Raw genomic sequence first — 16,643 nt, forward strand, 5'->3', positions numbered from 1 at the left:
AACTTCCATAATGCAGTTTAAATGCAGCTTTAAAAGGGCTCAAAATGATCCCATTCGAGGAAAAAGGGTGTTATCTAGCGAGACGATCGTTTTTTTTTTTTGTTAGGGTACATGCAAAAACTCCCATCTCATTTTCTCCTCCAATCTTAAAATTGTCCTACATCGCTGCAGAAGTACCAACAAAGAGTTTACAAAGTAAACATGCAAAGAAACGGATCGTTTCACTAGATAAGACACTTTTTCCTCAGCTGGAATTGTTTAGAGTCCTTTGAAGCTGCTTTTAAACTGCATTTTGGAAGTTCAAATTTGGGGGCACCATAGAAGTCCATTACATGGAGAGAAATCCTGAAATGTTTTCCTCAGTAAAATATCTTGGATGACAAGGGGGTGAGTACATTATCTGTAAATTTTTGTTCTGGAAGTGAACTAATCCTTTAAAGGGACAGTTCACCAAAAAATTTAAATTCTGTCATTAATTACTCACCCTCATGTCATTCCAAACCCATAAGACCTTTGTTCATTTTTGTTCATTTCATTTTTTTCATTTTAGAACACATCTGAGGACTTTTGACTCTGCTTAGATCTACCACGTTCAAGGCCCAGAAAGGTAGTAAGAACATCAATGGTTTAACTGTAATGTTATGCAGCCACGAGAATAGATTATGTGCACAAAGAAAACAAAAAATAACGACTTTATTAAATGAATTCTCCTGTTTCAGCAGCACCACACATATGCATTTTGTGAACATTATGAACAGTTCATAACATTATCGTTGATGTCTGATTACTGATGTCACATGGATTATTTTAACAATGTCCTTACTACCTTTCTGGGCCTTGAACGTGGTAGGATGTGTTGCTGTCTATGCAGGGTCAGAAAGCTCTTGGATTTAATCAAAAATATCTTAATTTATGATCTGAAGAAGAACTAAAGTCTTACAGGTTTCAGAATGCCATTTTTGGGTGAACTATCTCTTTAACTATGTGACTTACAATTAAATTAAATTGTATTATAATTTACATGTATATTAAGTGTGATTATTTGAACTTAAGTGTTCAAACACTTGAGTGTTTTTTCACCCACTTCAGTAAGTACATTAAGTACACTACTTTTTCATAATTATTTCTATTGTCTTTGCAATACGCATCCACAGTCGAAAGCATTTACGGTAACTAAAATATACTTTACCCGTAATCTGGTTAATATTATAAGCACTTTGTTGGAAAAACTAACTATTAATACACCAAAGTTTGTTACTTTTGTAGAATAGGTTTGAATTTTGAGCTTTTCCGTGTTGGTTCTTATTTACTACACCTAAAATAATAACTAATAATCAAATTCTAACCATAATTAAGTACTTTAAATGTGCTTTAGTCAACACATCAATGTAATTACTTAAGTGTGTACTTAAGTGTGTTAAGAAACTGTCACAAAAATGCAGTGACCTAAAAATGAAAATTCTCTCATTAATTACCCTCACGTTGTTCTAAACCCGTAAGACCTTTGTTCGTCTTCGGAGCACAAATTAAGATATTTTTGATGAAATCCGAGCTTTCTGACCCTCCATAGACAGCAAGGGTCTTACCACGATCAAGGTCCCGAAAGGTACCAAGAACATTGTTAAAGTAGTCCATGTAACATCAGTGGTTCAACTGTAATTTTATGAAGCTATGAGAATACTTTTTGTTTACGCAAAAAAACTAAAATAACAACTTTATTCAACAATTCTTCTCCACAGCACCACCCTAGTGCCATTCTGGAGCGTCGATGCATGTGCTGCACCTTCTTTTTTGGGCAACAAAAAGTATTCTCATAGCTTGTCACTATTTTGTCGATGTTCTTGGTACCTTTCAGGGCCTTGAACGTACCCTTGCTATCTATGCAGGGACAGAGAGCTCTCGGATTTCATCAAAAATATCTTAATTTGTGTTCTTACTGGTTTGGAACGAGGGTGAGTTTTCTATTTCAAATTCAATCTATGTTAAAGGAGAAGTCCACTTCCAGAAGATGTTCATCCAAGATGTTCATGTTTTTCTTTCTTCAGTCGTGAAGAAATTATGTTTTTTGAAGAAAACATTTCAGCTTTTTTTTTCATATAATGGACTTCTAAGGTGCCCCGAGTTTGAACTTCCAAAATGCAGTTTAAATGCTGCTTCAAACGATCACAAATGCAGTTGTAAACGATCCCAGCCGAGAAAGTACAGTCTTATCTAGCGAAACGATCAGTTATTTTAATTGAAATAATACAATTTATATACTTTTTAATGTCAAACGCTTGTCTTGTCATGACAGTTAGGGAATGTCGAAAAACTCCCATCTGATGTTCTCCCTCAACTTCAAAACTTTCCTATATCGCTGTTTATCGAGTTTTTCGACATACTCTAACTCTCTTGAACTAGAATACACAGAGTTCAGGGAGAGCAAGATAAGACGAGCGTTTGAGATGAAAAAGTATTTAAATTTTATTTTTTTAATGAAAATAACCGATCATTTCGCTAGATAAGACCCTTCTTTCTCGGTTGGGATTGTTTACAACTGCATTTGGGACCATTTGAAGCCACATTTAAACTGCCTTTTGGAAGTTGAAACTTGGGGCACCATAGCAGTCCATTATTTGGAGGAAAATCCTGAAATGTTTCCCTCAAAAAACATAATTTCTTTACAGCTGAAGAAAGAAAGACATGAACATCTTGGATGACAAGGGAGTGAGTTAATTATCTGTACATTTTTGTTCTGGAAGTGGACTTCTCCTTTAACACTGGACAGAAAACTGCCTGTCAAGCGATTTAATGTGGTCTTTAAACACATAAATGTGTCATCATTTACTAACCTCTGTTTTGTTCCAACCCTGTATTAGTTTCTTTCTTCTGTGAAACAAAACAACAACAACAACAACAAAAAGATATCTTCAGGAAGGCTTTAGTTATTCATTCAAGTAAAATGGATGGTGATTTATACTGTCAAGCTCCAAAATAAAGCACCATACATGTAGTCCAAATGGCTTGTGCGCTATATTTCAAGTTTTCTTGCTATATTTCAAACACATATCATGTGTGGCGTTTTTCAAACTTGCTTGTGTTGACTGAACGCAAGCATACTGTAAATAAAATTTGAGAACTCCAGCAAAGGGTTTTTTGGGAGCTTGGCAGTATATATCATGTTTTTTTTTTTTTTTTTGTTGTTTGTTTTAAAAAGGAAAGGAAATAACACAGGGGTCAGAACATGAGGGTGAGTAAATGATGACAACATTTTCACTTACAAAATGACAAAACTGTTTCTTTAATGGCAGGTTTCTCAAGAGGATTACAGAAATCATCCATGTATGGCATGGAAATTGGTGTCTTTAATTACCACAAACAACAAGGAATTGAAAATCAAGACAAAAACCAGCATTCGTGTGAAATCTTGATGGGACTGGTTTGTAATCCCTAAGGATAAACGTCTTTCTTTGAGCTATTAAATATTAACAAAGCCATTTTCTGCCCCTGCTGGGCAGCTTTACGAGATCAAGGATGGACAGGGTCACCTCTACCATTTTATTCATACTGTACACATATGAGCGCATACATGCATGGATCATGGGGACATTTTGGCTCTGTTGCAACTATAGTGAGCAGCCTCGCTGTGTAACATCTACATTGGCAGCTCTCTTCTTTGACAGTCCCCTACCTGAAATGAAAATTGAAATGCTCTGTACGGGCAGAAACCCCATTAGTCTCAGCCTCAGACGGTACAGACTGTTCATGCATACAGCACACAAAACTGGAAAGCACTTGTGAAAATCAGATCAGACAGAACTCTGACTGCTTTACAGTTTCCGGGAGTCTGGGTGAACAGGTCAGTCTGGCAGGAGATGAAATCATGTTTAAAAGGAACCTGGTTAATATAATGAGCACTCTGATGGAAGAACTAGTCTCTGGATTTATTCAGTTTGTTAGGTTTGTAGTATCAGGTTTTTGACAGATTCTCTTTCTCTGCACCCTGATGTTATTTGTAGACATGTAGGATGATTTAAATGGGTTTGTTGGTCTGTCATTGTGGCAACATTGATCTTATTTGCCAACTGATGTGGCTGGTCATTTTATATGCCTGTCAGACATTTTCTTGGTTCTTGGCCACAATAAGCTGCAAAATGGATCCGAATGATATTTTAATGTTATTTATATACTATTACAGTATTTTCTTTATTATATTGATTTGTCTTTTTTTTTGTCTTTGTCATTTTTTCAGTTGTAGTCATTTTAGTACACCGTAAAAAAAAAAACAGTTTGTTGCGTCAACTTAAAATAATTAAAAATATTAAGTTCAGTTAACTCAAATAAGTTTAGTCAGCTTGAAATGTTCAGTTGTACTAAGTGACAACTTAAATATATGAGTTGACAAAGCAAAAAAATGGTTTGTCAAACTTAAAAACTGGGTTTGTTACATTTTAAGTTTAATCAACTCAAATATTTAAGTTGTCACTTGAGTTGATTGAACTTAAAATTTTAAGGCAGGCAGGTAACAAATTATTTTAAGTTGATTCAACAAATTGTTTTTTACAGTGTATTTCAAATTAAACCTTCAAAGCAAAGTTTCTAATATTCAACGTTTTTCAAGTTTAGTTTTTCATTTAATATTTATTATTTCAATTGACATAAATACAGTTTAGTTAACAAGAACATTGACCCAAATAAATTAACAATTCAGTACTCTAATAAGCACAAAAAATACATACAGCGAACAAATATTTGGTAGAATAGCACTTTGGTATCACTTAGCACTTTTTGTCTATTGTTTTTGTTGAATAAATGGTTTGTCGTGATGCATCAGCAAATATACAATGCTGCCTTAGATGTTGGTCTCTCTTAAAAGGCAGCATAATTTTGCTGCCTACTGTTTTGGAATAGTCTTCACATCAAGACCACACCAGTGATCCCTAAAAATGCTATGTCTATATAGGCAGCTCACTAGGGTTTGGAACAGAGCCGAAGTCTTTTGAGCAGAACTCACCTGTCCCAGAGCTTCACGTTCCTGCAGTTGTTGCTGCAACATCCTGCTGATATCAAAGCTGTGAAGATAAAAAAGACTTTTGTGAGGATTTTGTGCACAGCAGTCAGATCTGGAAGAACAAAGTCCATTAATTTTCTCCATAGAGGAATACATTTTTAATGATATCATGTAAATCCACGACAGAGCTACCAAAAGCTCAAGAGATTGTTAAGCAGTGATATATGCTTCTGTAGAAGCCACACTGTTACCATTAAAAAGCTGAATTTTCAGCATCATCAGTCTAGTAAAAAAGTAATAGGTTTAAAATGCATTTAATTTATACTAAGTATAGCTCAAGTCTATTAATGTATTTACTGACATATCGCTTGAGACTGATATAAAAATTACTACCTGTGCACAATGCACATGTCTTACTACAGAAATACACATTTTTTAATATTAAGCCTAAAATATGTTTTAATGTCACTATTGATGAGGACTGTATTATTTTTTAATAATATCGTTATTTAAATGCGAAATGTGAAAAAGTGTACCTAAAGTATACTTGCAATAGCTACACTTTAGCACAATCAAATAATCTTCAGTATATCTTTAGTTGGATTTCAGCACTACTTCTGCATAATTAAAGTGCAATAAGTACAAAATTAGTTGTTCCAATTTAGCAGACTTTAAATATACCAGTTACTATACTAAAAGTACAAATGCAGGGTTTTTTCATTAAGTAAATAATATGTAAATGTATTTGTAGTGTACTTGAAATAAATATATTTTAGATACATTTTATTGTATTTATTTTTCACCAGTTTTTAGTGTCACATGATTCTTCAGAAATCATTCTAATATGCTGATTTATTATCAATGTTGGAAACAGTTGTGCTGCTTAATATTTTTTTGGAACCTGTGAAACCTTTTTAGGAGTCTTTATTAAATAAAGTTTTTTTTAAAAAAAAAAGCATTTACTTAAAATAGAAATCTTTTGTAACAATATAAACTAAAATTTTTTTCATTAATTAATACTTTTATTCACCAAGGATGTGTTAAATTGCTAAAAAGTGAAAGACTTAAAATGTTAGAAAAGATTTCTATTTTGAATAAATGCTGTTCTTTTTAACATCTTATTCATCAAAGAATCCTGAAAAAAGCATCACAGGTTTCAAAAAAATATTAAGCAGCACAACTGTTTCCAACACTGGTAATAAAAGTAGCAAATCAGCATATTAGAATGATTTCTGAAGGGTCATGTGACACTGAAGACTGGAATAATGGCTGATGAAAATTCAGCTTTGCATAACAGAAATAAATTACATTTTAAAATATATTAATATAGAAAACCATTATTTTAAACTGTAATGATATGTCACACCCCGTGGACTGTTTTGTTGGTTTCTCCCTCCTGTGCCCATATATGGTCTTTCCTGTTCTGTTCCTTGTCAAGTCTTTATTGGTTAATCACCCTCACCTGTCCTTGTATCGTTAACACCCCTATATAAGTTGGATTCAGCTTTGTGTTGTTCGTCAAATCTTAAAGTTATGTTGGTGTGTGTTTCCCCTGCTGTTCCTGTCTGGAGTTACTGTTTGTGGATGTTAATAAAGACTTTTTGTTATATGTCATCTTCCTACATCTCCTTCCGCACACAACCGTGACAACAATATTACTGCTATGTTCTGTATTTTTGTAAGTAAATGCAGCCTTCATGAGCATAAGAGAGTTCTTTAAAAAACATTTATCTTACTGATTCCTATATATATATATATATATTAGTTTTTTGTTTGTGTTTGTTTGCATTTTTGGTGCAGTTCCATCATAAGCAAATTCCTACATAAGACTTTTTCAAACAAGCTTTTAATATTCAGTGTTCATAAGCCTACTTTTTTGCCATAAATCAAAATTTGTAATGTTTTTTGCTTTTTTTCTCTCCAGTAATGCTATTAAAGAACCATTTTAGGTCCCCAAAGAATCTTTCAGTGAACAGTTCTTAAAAGACCATTTTTTCCTATAGTGTGAAGTTTAATAATCCTAGATTAATAATTCCTCTATAAAGAACCTTTTGATCAATGGAAAGTTGCCGTAGATGTCATGGAACCATAGATGCTGATTTATTTTTAAGAGTTTATTAAGAAAATGAGAGGGAAATAATACTTCTGGAACCAAAGCCACTGAAATAGTGGGTGATTGATGTTGTCCTTGAGATGAATTATAGCAGCTTTCTATCATAATGCAATCCTCACCAGCGGACACAGAAGGTAAAGCTTTTGGATTTGGCTTTTCCACAGAGGTGCTGGTAAATTTCGATGTGGCTTGTGCACATTAAGGTTGACATCGAGGGTGGTCTGTAGGAAATAAGAGGCTCCCGACATAATTTGCTGCCCTCACAGCGCCTGAGCAGTTATTTTCTCTTTTTAAGTTTTAGTTGCACACTGGAGACTATAGACAACCCCTCTTGTTTACCTCCTTTACTGTGCCTGGCGACAGCATTTTCTCCTGCATGTCTGCCCAGACTAAACCAACTGTGAACCTGTCTGCTTTTCCCATATGCCACCCTGTCAAACACACATACGCAGGCAGACATAGCGACAGTCCTTTGGGCTGAGAAACCTCACTCTGTTGGCGGTTGTAATTTACCCGTGTAAGAGCATATGGTAAGATACTATTTGCAATGTCACTTCTGCACTTATATTGCGCTTATGAGTACAAACTGAAATTTACAAGCACACCTTTCAATGGCAGGCTAATCTGAGGTTAGACAGCTTTTCCTGCACTCTGTTCAAAGTCATTCGATATTCATTCAGATGGAGTGATGGCACATCCATTCTGACCGAGCTCGCCTCCATTAAGCCGGCATCAATAGTGCTCTAGGTTTCATTCACCACTTCTGTTTTTTCATCTCGTTATCATATTTGCTTCAGGCTTGCGCGCGCAGTCGGCCATTAAAGATTCATGCCGGTCTGTGGACTTCTAAGAAACACTTTAGGAGGCTTTAGCAGACATCCTGGCCGGTCTATCCGCTAACATTCACAACGTGAAAGGAGATAAAGTGCAAGAACAACCGGGAACGCAAACCAAACCTAATGTCCCGGAGAGAGATAGGCCCTGTGCTTTGATCAAACAGCAGATAATAAGAATGACAAAGAGGTTTAGGACTCTGCTCTACAAATGCTCAAAGGATAAGCATCCAATCAATATTTGGTGATGAAACACATCAAAAGCAAGGATTCCCAGTATCACATAATCAAGATAGAGATGTCCCTCCATTGAAGCACAATGTTCTCAAAACATGCTGGATAACATGATCATCAGGCTTTGTTGTTGCGAATGAAATAAAAATTCATCATATCCATTTTCTAAATGCATGTTAGAGAACTTATTGTGATTATGATTCACCCAGGCATACTCTTAGGGGTTCAACCGCGTAGCGCTGAAACCCTACTGTAATTGTTAGAATGGCCAAGGTTCAGCCTTCTCCACGTAAAACTGATCATGCATACCAAACTGTAAGTCTCAAAACTTGGAGGGATTTTAGTACTCACATCACCGACAACGTCACCAAGTCTCACCCCAATCGGCCAATTTGATCATAAGCCTGGTGAAATTTTTGGGTATTTTGGATTTTTTGAAAAACTATGTCCTAGGTTTTTCACCTGATTGGAATCAAACCAGTGTGGAAAGATTCTCTGGAGAGTCAATATCAATAATTATCAAAAAAAAGGTGAACTTTCGACTCTCCGACGCAAAGGAGAGTCAAAAAAATGTCTATAATACCTGAACAGAATGAGGTATCTTCACCAAACTCAGAACACGTATGTAAGAGCTCAATCCGAGGTTACAGGGAAACAAATCGTGGAGCTTGGCCACTTGGTGGCGCTATTAAAGGGAAAAACCTTAAAAATAGCTAGAATGATGCAAACATTTCTCCTATCAACATGAAAATCACTGTGCATGGTCATGGTCCAAAGTGCCTATACATATATTTGCATATAAAAAAAACGCCGTTGGCCAATGAAATTTGAGCACCTATTAGACAAGGTTAACGGAGGCCGATCGAGAGTGACTCATGGCCCCAAAAGGTCAAGGGCATAAACAATTTTACATTGTGTGTTTTTTTTTGGATTTTTTGCAAATACAACAAGTATTCATATCATATGATAGAACTCCTCATTCCAGATAACTTTGCCTCTAGAACCACTGCTGTCAATCAAACTGTTTGTTAAAGGGGTCATCGGATCCAAAGTTCACTTTTACGCTCCCACGATAGTTGATTGACATGAGCGTTTTACCTCAGATCAGCTGCAACAGTCCGCCCTCTTTGTTTCGATGCCGAAGCAGGGATGTAAGTTAGACAAGAATATCTCCGATAGAGTGACTGAGGTGTTGTGTTGCTGGATGTAATAATGAACATAGTGGTCGTCATGTACTCCTGACATCTGAGCAGCTGAAGATGCAGTAGATTACATTTGTTTGTGAAGGGAATGCGCCTCCTGATCTACATATATCCATCTATGTTCGCGCAAATCATTCATGATCCAGCTTAGGGCTGCACGATTAATCGAACGATGTCGTGAGGCGCGTTTAGTCAATGAAGCCGGTACTTTGATTAGTAGTAAAGCTCCATCACGTGTGTTCAGCTGGAGCGGCAAGTAATACACAGAGCCGTAAAGCACTGACAAGCTACGCCAAATCGCGCGCAAAATCGAATTCGCTTTTGAGCGCGATTTTGGCGTAGCTTGTCAATGCTTTACGGCTCTGTGTATTACTTGCTCTGTGTACTGAACGCACGTGATGGAGCTTTACTACTAATCAAAGTACCGGCTTCATTGACTAAACGCGCCTCACGACATCGTTCGATTAATCGTGCAGCCCTAATCCAGCTTCACTTACAGCAGAAGTGAGTATAAGGTTTTTTTTATGAATCTTTGCGATCGCCTTTCCTAATAATGTGCTAGTTAGCAAGTTTAGCGGCTAAACACGGCTAAAGTAAACAGGCTCGTCACTCCACAGAGAGAAGAGAGGGGCGGGGCGAGCAGAGCTCATTTGCATTTAAAGCAGCCTCAACCAGAATGAGATGATTTTTGCAGAGCTGATTTTGGCAAGGTAAAAAGGGTGTTGTTTTACACAACCACTGAGAATTTTTAACCAAAGTATATTATAGACTTTTCATTAAGACCCTGAAGAATCATATCAACTTGTGGAAAATTGGCATCCCATGACCCCTTTAAATGACTGAAACGATGTTAAAAACTTAGTTTTGCAAACCAGTCCTCGGTTTTCGCTCAAAACACTGCGGTACAATTCTCTACAATTGACTCTCTAGGTCAACTGACTCTCTCAATAATTATCTATGATGCTATGATGGGGTCGTTTAGAAAAGAGACCTGTTCAAATTTACCCAAAATCCTAAAAAACCTAAAGGAAAACTTCATGCGACAGGTGATTCTAAACAAGCATGCAAAGTTTTAAGGAGATTGGACCACAGCTGGCGCTATAACAGTCATAAACATTAAAAAACATAATATTTCTATGGTAAATTACCTGGATTTGCCAAAAATGACAAAATCAATGATTTTGGTGCTTACAGGCTTGCTTAATAATGTCTTTTTTCATATGTGCTTAAATGCCCTAAAGCACTTGAATCCCAGTAATTGCTGCTTGGAGCTATATTTAAATTTTGTTTTGGCCTCATAATTATTAATCAAAATATCATAACTGGGCCTTCCAGAGAAAACAACAGTGGTAACACATGCAGGGCTTCTCCCAACAATTAAAACACTTATAACACTATTGCACAGTACACAACAAATCATGATCAATGTTGACTGAACAATCTTACAACAGATGAGAGAAAATATGGGACAAAAGATATGTTGCTATTTCCATTTTATTCTGACATTAAAGGGGTCATCGGATGCCCATTTTCCACAAGTTGATATGATTCTTTAGGGTCTTAATGAAAAGTCTCTAATATACTTTGGTTAAAAATTCTCAATGGTTGTGTAAAACAACAACCTTTTTACCTTGCCAAAATCAGCTCTGCAAAAATCATCCCATTCTGAGGGATTGTTCCTTTAAATGCAAATGAGCTCTGCTCGCCCCGCCCCTCTCTTCTCTCTGTGGAGAGACCAGCTGCTCAGAGATATTGTTTACTTTAGCTGTATTTAGTGCATTTAGCCGCGAAACTTGCTAACTATCACGTTATTAGGAAAGGTGATTGCAGAGATTCATAAAAAAACCCTTATACTTTAAGCTGGATCACGAATGATTTGCGCAAACATAGACGCATTTATGTAGATCGGGAGGTGCATTCCCTTCACTAACAAATGTAATCCACTGCATCTTCAGCGGCTCAGATGTCGGGAGTAAATGACGACCACTATGTTCATTATCACATCCAGCAACACAACACCTCAATTGCTCAATTAATTGTGAGTTTAAACACTGATCAAATACATGATTTTTCTAAAAAAAAAAAAAAAAAAAAAAAAAAGATCAGTAAAGATTTCACAGTGAAAACACAAGTGTACTACAACCTGAAGGTCAGCACTTTTACGATTATAGTGAAAGGCCATTTTACTTGCTTAAAAAGTATGAGCAGTATAAATAGTATGACTTCTTTCATTTGGGTTATTGAATTCTGCATCCCACCATTAACATTAACAATCATTATACTAGGCTTTACATTATAATAATGCCCTAAGCATGCGTTTAGCTCTTGAGCTTGAATATTGAAAGTGCATCGTGTGGGCTTTTATAATGTCACTGCGCTTTTTGGCTGGTAGCTTATAACGTTCAATTTGTCCTGAGAGCTCATGGTCTGATATTTATGCCATGTGGGGCGACTCCGATCTGTCAGATAGAGTCTATCCTGAGAGGCGCCGCAGAAGGTCAAGATGTGCGATTTCATATTTGTACAAGTTCAAAACTTCTGTCAAGATGAATATCTCTTAAACAGACACACACACACATACACACAAACAGACTGCTACCACAAATACAGACAGACTTACACATTTCCATCATCGTAAAACAGGGATTATGGGAGAATGTCCTATATTTTTAGAGATCATGGGAACGCTTAAGCTCTGACAGCGGGAGGGGGATCACAAAATTCACTTTTCACTGAGAAGAGCAGCTACTCCCTCTTCTCTCAATAGTTTAGAATGAACACCTAAAATAAATAAATAGATGCAAGCATCGTAAGGTTAAAACGTTTTTTAACAGATTATTGTTTTGATCACCACTGTTACACAAGGACATCTGCCTGCATCATATTTGTAGTGTAATTTCATCATTCAAAGGCATAATTCCAAGTACTTTCATAAATACTTGTCTATTAAAACACAGATGTTGTCTTAGTTCATCATTTTCACACATCTGCACTCCTAATGATCATAGTAGATTCTGCATGTACTAAAAAAATACAGCTTAGCCCTGCCCCAAATGTAAATAATATTTTAAAAATTAAAAAAATACAATAAAAATGTAGGTGGCATATGCTTTCATTTCTTGTCGCAACACAACTGTGCAGGATAAAAAAAAACAAAAAAAAAAACACAAAAATCTTTCAAATCAGACTGAGATTAACCGAAATCTAATTTTCGAATCTAATTTGTCTAATCTCATTTTTGCTGCCAGTCTGAACAGCGCCTTAGCTTCTGTAAACAGCAAAAAACAGCAAAACTCAAAATTCACCACCCATGAAAAACAGCCAATCGGAAATTTCATCTGAATGTCAATCATTTTGTCTGTTCTGGTTTGCTGGTTGTGTGTGATTGAAGTTAGAACTGCTAAAACAATGTCATACTGTATCATCCAAAGAATACCCACAATGCCCCTGACAGAGCATGCAAACTGAAGGTCATCGCCTAATGAAGCTCACTGCACATTTATGCATCTCATGACTGTGTTAAACCATATCCCTTCAGGCAGAGTCACGTTCAGTTCAGCCTGCTGCTGGCTCCACTGTGGTGCAGATTTTGTTGTATTAAAGGAGAAGTCCACTTCCAGAACAACAATTTACAAATAATTTACTCGCCCCCTTGTCATCCAAGATGTTCATGTCTTTCTGTCTTCAGTCATGCAGAAATTATGGTTTTTGAGGTAAGCATTTCAGGATTTTTCTGCATATAACGGACTTCACTGGTGCCCCAAATTTGAACTTTCAAAATGCAGCTTCAAAGGACTCTAAATGATCCCAGTCAAGGAAGAAGGGTCTTATCTAACAAATGATCGATCATTGTTTTCGAAAAATAAAAATTTGTATACTTTTTAAGCACAAAAGCTTGTGTAGCACAGGCTCTGGGATGCGCGTCCACGGGTCGTTCTTGAACGATTCGTTCATTTTGAACGTTTCGTTCAAGATTCGTTCATTTTGAACGATTCGTTCAAGATTCGTTCATTTTGAACGAATCTTTAATGTGACTCGGGAACTGATTCGTTCAGTCGCACATGCGCAACATCCTATTAGGTTCTGTACTGGAATTAGTTCATAGTTATTTTGAGTCTTCGGGTCTTTCGAGTCGATCGTTCATCTTATGGGGCTGTCACTTGATGCTGATTTTGCTAAAATGAACGAAATGACTCGAAAAAAGATTTGTTCATTTTGCTGAACGAGACTTAAAGGTCTCTGTAAAATGATCCGAACTTCCCATCACTACTACGAATCACGTCTTCGAATCACCACAAGTTCATCGTCTGTGTACTCCGGCTCAAAAAGCTAGAGTATGTCAAAAAAATCCATGTTATTTTCTCCTACAACTTCAGAATCGTCCGACATCGTTGTACCTTTTTATTTGTAAACAGCATTTGACTTACTTGCACTTTCTTAATTTATTACATGAGCTTTCGATGTGATTCAATAGTACGTCAACATGCATACCAGAGCCTGTGCTACACAAGCTTTTGTGCTTAAAAAGTATACAAATGTTTAATCGCTAGATAAGTCCCTTCTCCCTCGGCTGGGATCGTTTAGAGCCCTTTGAAGCTGCATTTAAACTACATTTTGGAAGTTCAAAATCCGGGCACCACTGAAGTCCATTATATGGAGAAAAGTCCTGAAATGTTTTCCTCAAAAACCATAATTTCTTCACTACTGAAGACAGAAAGACATGAACATCTTGGATGACAAGGGGGTGAGTACATTATATGTGAATTGTTGTTCTGGAAGTGGACTTCTCCTTTAATCACACACAACTAATTTTCATATTAAACACAAACACAACTGGATTTTGCTGTGTGCTACTGATGAAATACATGGAAATACAATCTAAATATTTCACATTCTCACTGCAGTGTTGTAGGTGCAGTGTTTTGGAAAACTGTCAGAAAACGGTTGTTTTTGCAGTTACATTTAGTAATGCTAGTGATGCAAAAACACATGTGGATGGAGTTTTTTTTTTTTTTGAAATGTACAATCCTCACACAAAGCCATGACTCAACAATCTGAGCTGAGCCTGCCGTGACAATCCATTAGGGGCCCGTGACTAAGAGCTCACTGTAATATTCTTTCCTGGGGAAACAAAAATACTCAAATATGGTCCAAAGGGCAAGAATTATAGGATGTTTTCTCACTTTCCAGATCCTGTTTTTGTTCACTTTATCTGCTTAAAGCAGAAATGTAAGCCTATTACTCACTATAGAATTTTTGTGCGTCAGTTAAACACTGCTAAAGACAAGGGGGCCACATATATCGTTTATATTTTTATAACTGAAGTCAATGTGGTCAGCTGAACAAAAAAAATCCGTAAATTATAAAATTAAATTAAATAAATTAACTAAAATGTAGCCTTCACTATACAATAATTTTGTAAACTTTACTAAAAATAAAATAAAATGTTTTTTCCCCTTTGTAAATATTGCTTACATATTTTTGCATATACATATACATATGCATATACTTATTTGTAAACTATATTTCTGTTGTACACAGTTGATTTAATATTGCGTAATTATTTTTAGATTTTTATAACTATAAGTCAGTGTGGTCAGTTGAATTAAAAAAATATTTAAAAAAATAAAAATAAAATAAAATAAATCGCAACCTTTACTATACAATAATTTGTTAAAAAGTGTATACTAAATACTGAAATAAAATAAAATAAAATATAAAATAAAACAACAAAAAATAAAATGTAGCCTTCACTATACAATAATTTGTTGAGGGATGTACACTGTACAAAAAAATAAAATAAAATAAAATGAAAAATTTACTAAAATAAAATAATACTTTTACTATACAAGAATTTCTGAAAGAGTTTAAACATCTGTACATATTTAATAAAATAAAACAATAAAAAACTAAAATGTAACCTTCACTTAACAATAATTTTGTAAACTTTACTATAAAATAAAATGAAATAAAATAAAATAAAATAAAAACCTAAAATATAATCTTGACTATACAATAATTTGCTAAGGAGTGTAAACTGTATTAAAATAAAATAAAATAAAATAAAATAAAATAAAATAAAATGTAACTTTTAATAAAATAAAATAAAATAAAATAAAATAAGCTTTACCATACAATTATTTCTGGAAGAGTTTAAACTTTATTACATTTTTAATTAAATCACTTTACACTTCAGTTCACTTTATAATAACTTTGTAAACATTACTATAGAATAAAATAAAATGTAAAATAAAATAAATTGTACCCTTCTTGATACAATAATGTGTTACATTGTTTAAACGTTACTAAAATAAAATAATACAATAAAAATGTAATAAAATAAAAAACTAAAATATAACCTTTACTTTTCAAACATTTTGTAAATTTTACCATAAAATAAGATAAAATACAAAATCTAAAATATAAATGTCACTATACAATAATTTATTAAAGAGTATAATGTTACTAAACTAAACTAAAATTCAATTAAAAGAAATTGAGCAGGGGCTTGAGTTTTTACTTGATTATTCAGCAAGACACCTGTAAGACAGTGTGTTAATGGAAGTGGGGGAAAGGTCTTTGCCTACTGTATGTACAGAGGTAAACACTGAGAAAGCCATCGGCTTCAGGGCTAAATTTAGAGCTGGAGTCAGAGGGGGGTATCTCCCAAGGTCACGGAGGAGTGCACACAACACAGCGTTCACAATCAAACTAACACACACACACACACACACAGAGCAATTGAGATACAGGTCTGCCTAAACCACAGGCTTCCCTGGGGACCAGAGAGTTTGAGTCTGAAGAGGTCTGACTTCTGTATTATCAGGAAATGGCTTTTTTTCCAGGAGTTGTGTAATGGCCGCTTTGTCTCCTCTTTAAAAGCCTCGCTCTTATCTGTGGCATTAGGAAGGTCTCAGATTCGCCACGGCTTAAACTGAAGTGAAAGTAGCTGAGAAAGAAATCTCACATGCATACGAGTTTCAAGAGTTTTTAAGCAGAAAAGCTTAGACGAGCACACTGATGTAATTTAACAGGCTAGAAAACATGATCATGTCTCTAAGTTTCTAAGAGAAGTAGCGATGTCAACCCCAAAGTCAAATCGTATCACTTCATGAAATCAGTCTTTAACTGATTTGGCTCATAAGCTCACTGACTTTCTTCTTTCAAATGAATTCAGTTGGAGTTATATTAAAAAATCCTGGCTCTTCCAAGCTTTATAACGGTAGTGAATGGTGGTCAAGATTTTGAAGCAAAATAAATTGTATCTATCC

The 16,643-nt window shown here is 35.3% G+C and overlaps 1 protein-coding gene across 2 annotated transcripts in view; it reads right to left on the bottom strand.

Moving 5' to 3' along the window:
* ccdc85al (coiled-coil domain containing 85A, like) overlaps window positions 1–16,643 on the bottom strand; it is a 30,121-nt gene that overhangs the window by 1,507 nt on the left and 11,971 nt on the right. Inside the window, exons 3-4 of one of the 2 annotated variants that reach the window (XM_051111446.1) lie at window positions 4,994–5,051; window positions 2,832–2,868 (exon numbers count right to left, since the gene is read on the bottom strand). In XM_051111446.1, the coding sequence (XP_050967403.1) occupies window positions 2,832–2,868; window positions 4,994–5,051 (95 nt within the window). The remainder of the gene's footprint in view (window positions 1–2,831; window positions 2,869–4,993; window positions 5,052–16,643) is intronic. The other variant, XM_051111447.1, reaches the window with a different exon arrangement.

The sequence above is a fragment of the Labeo rohita genome, chromosome 6, assembly GCF_022985175.1.
Source record: "Labeo rohita strain BAU-BD-2019 chromosome 6, IGBB_LRoh.1.0, whole genome shotgun sequence".
Classification (NCBI taxonomy): Eukaryota; Metazoa; Chordata; class Actinopteri; order Cypriniformes; family Cyprinidae; genus Labeo; species Labeo rohita.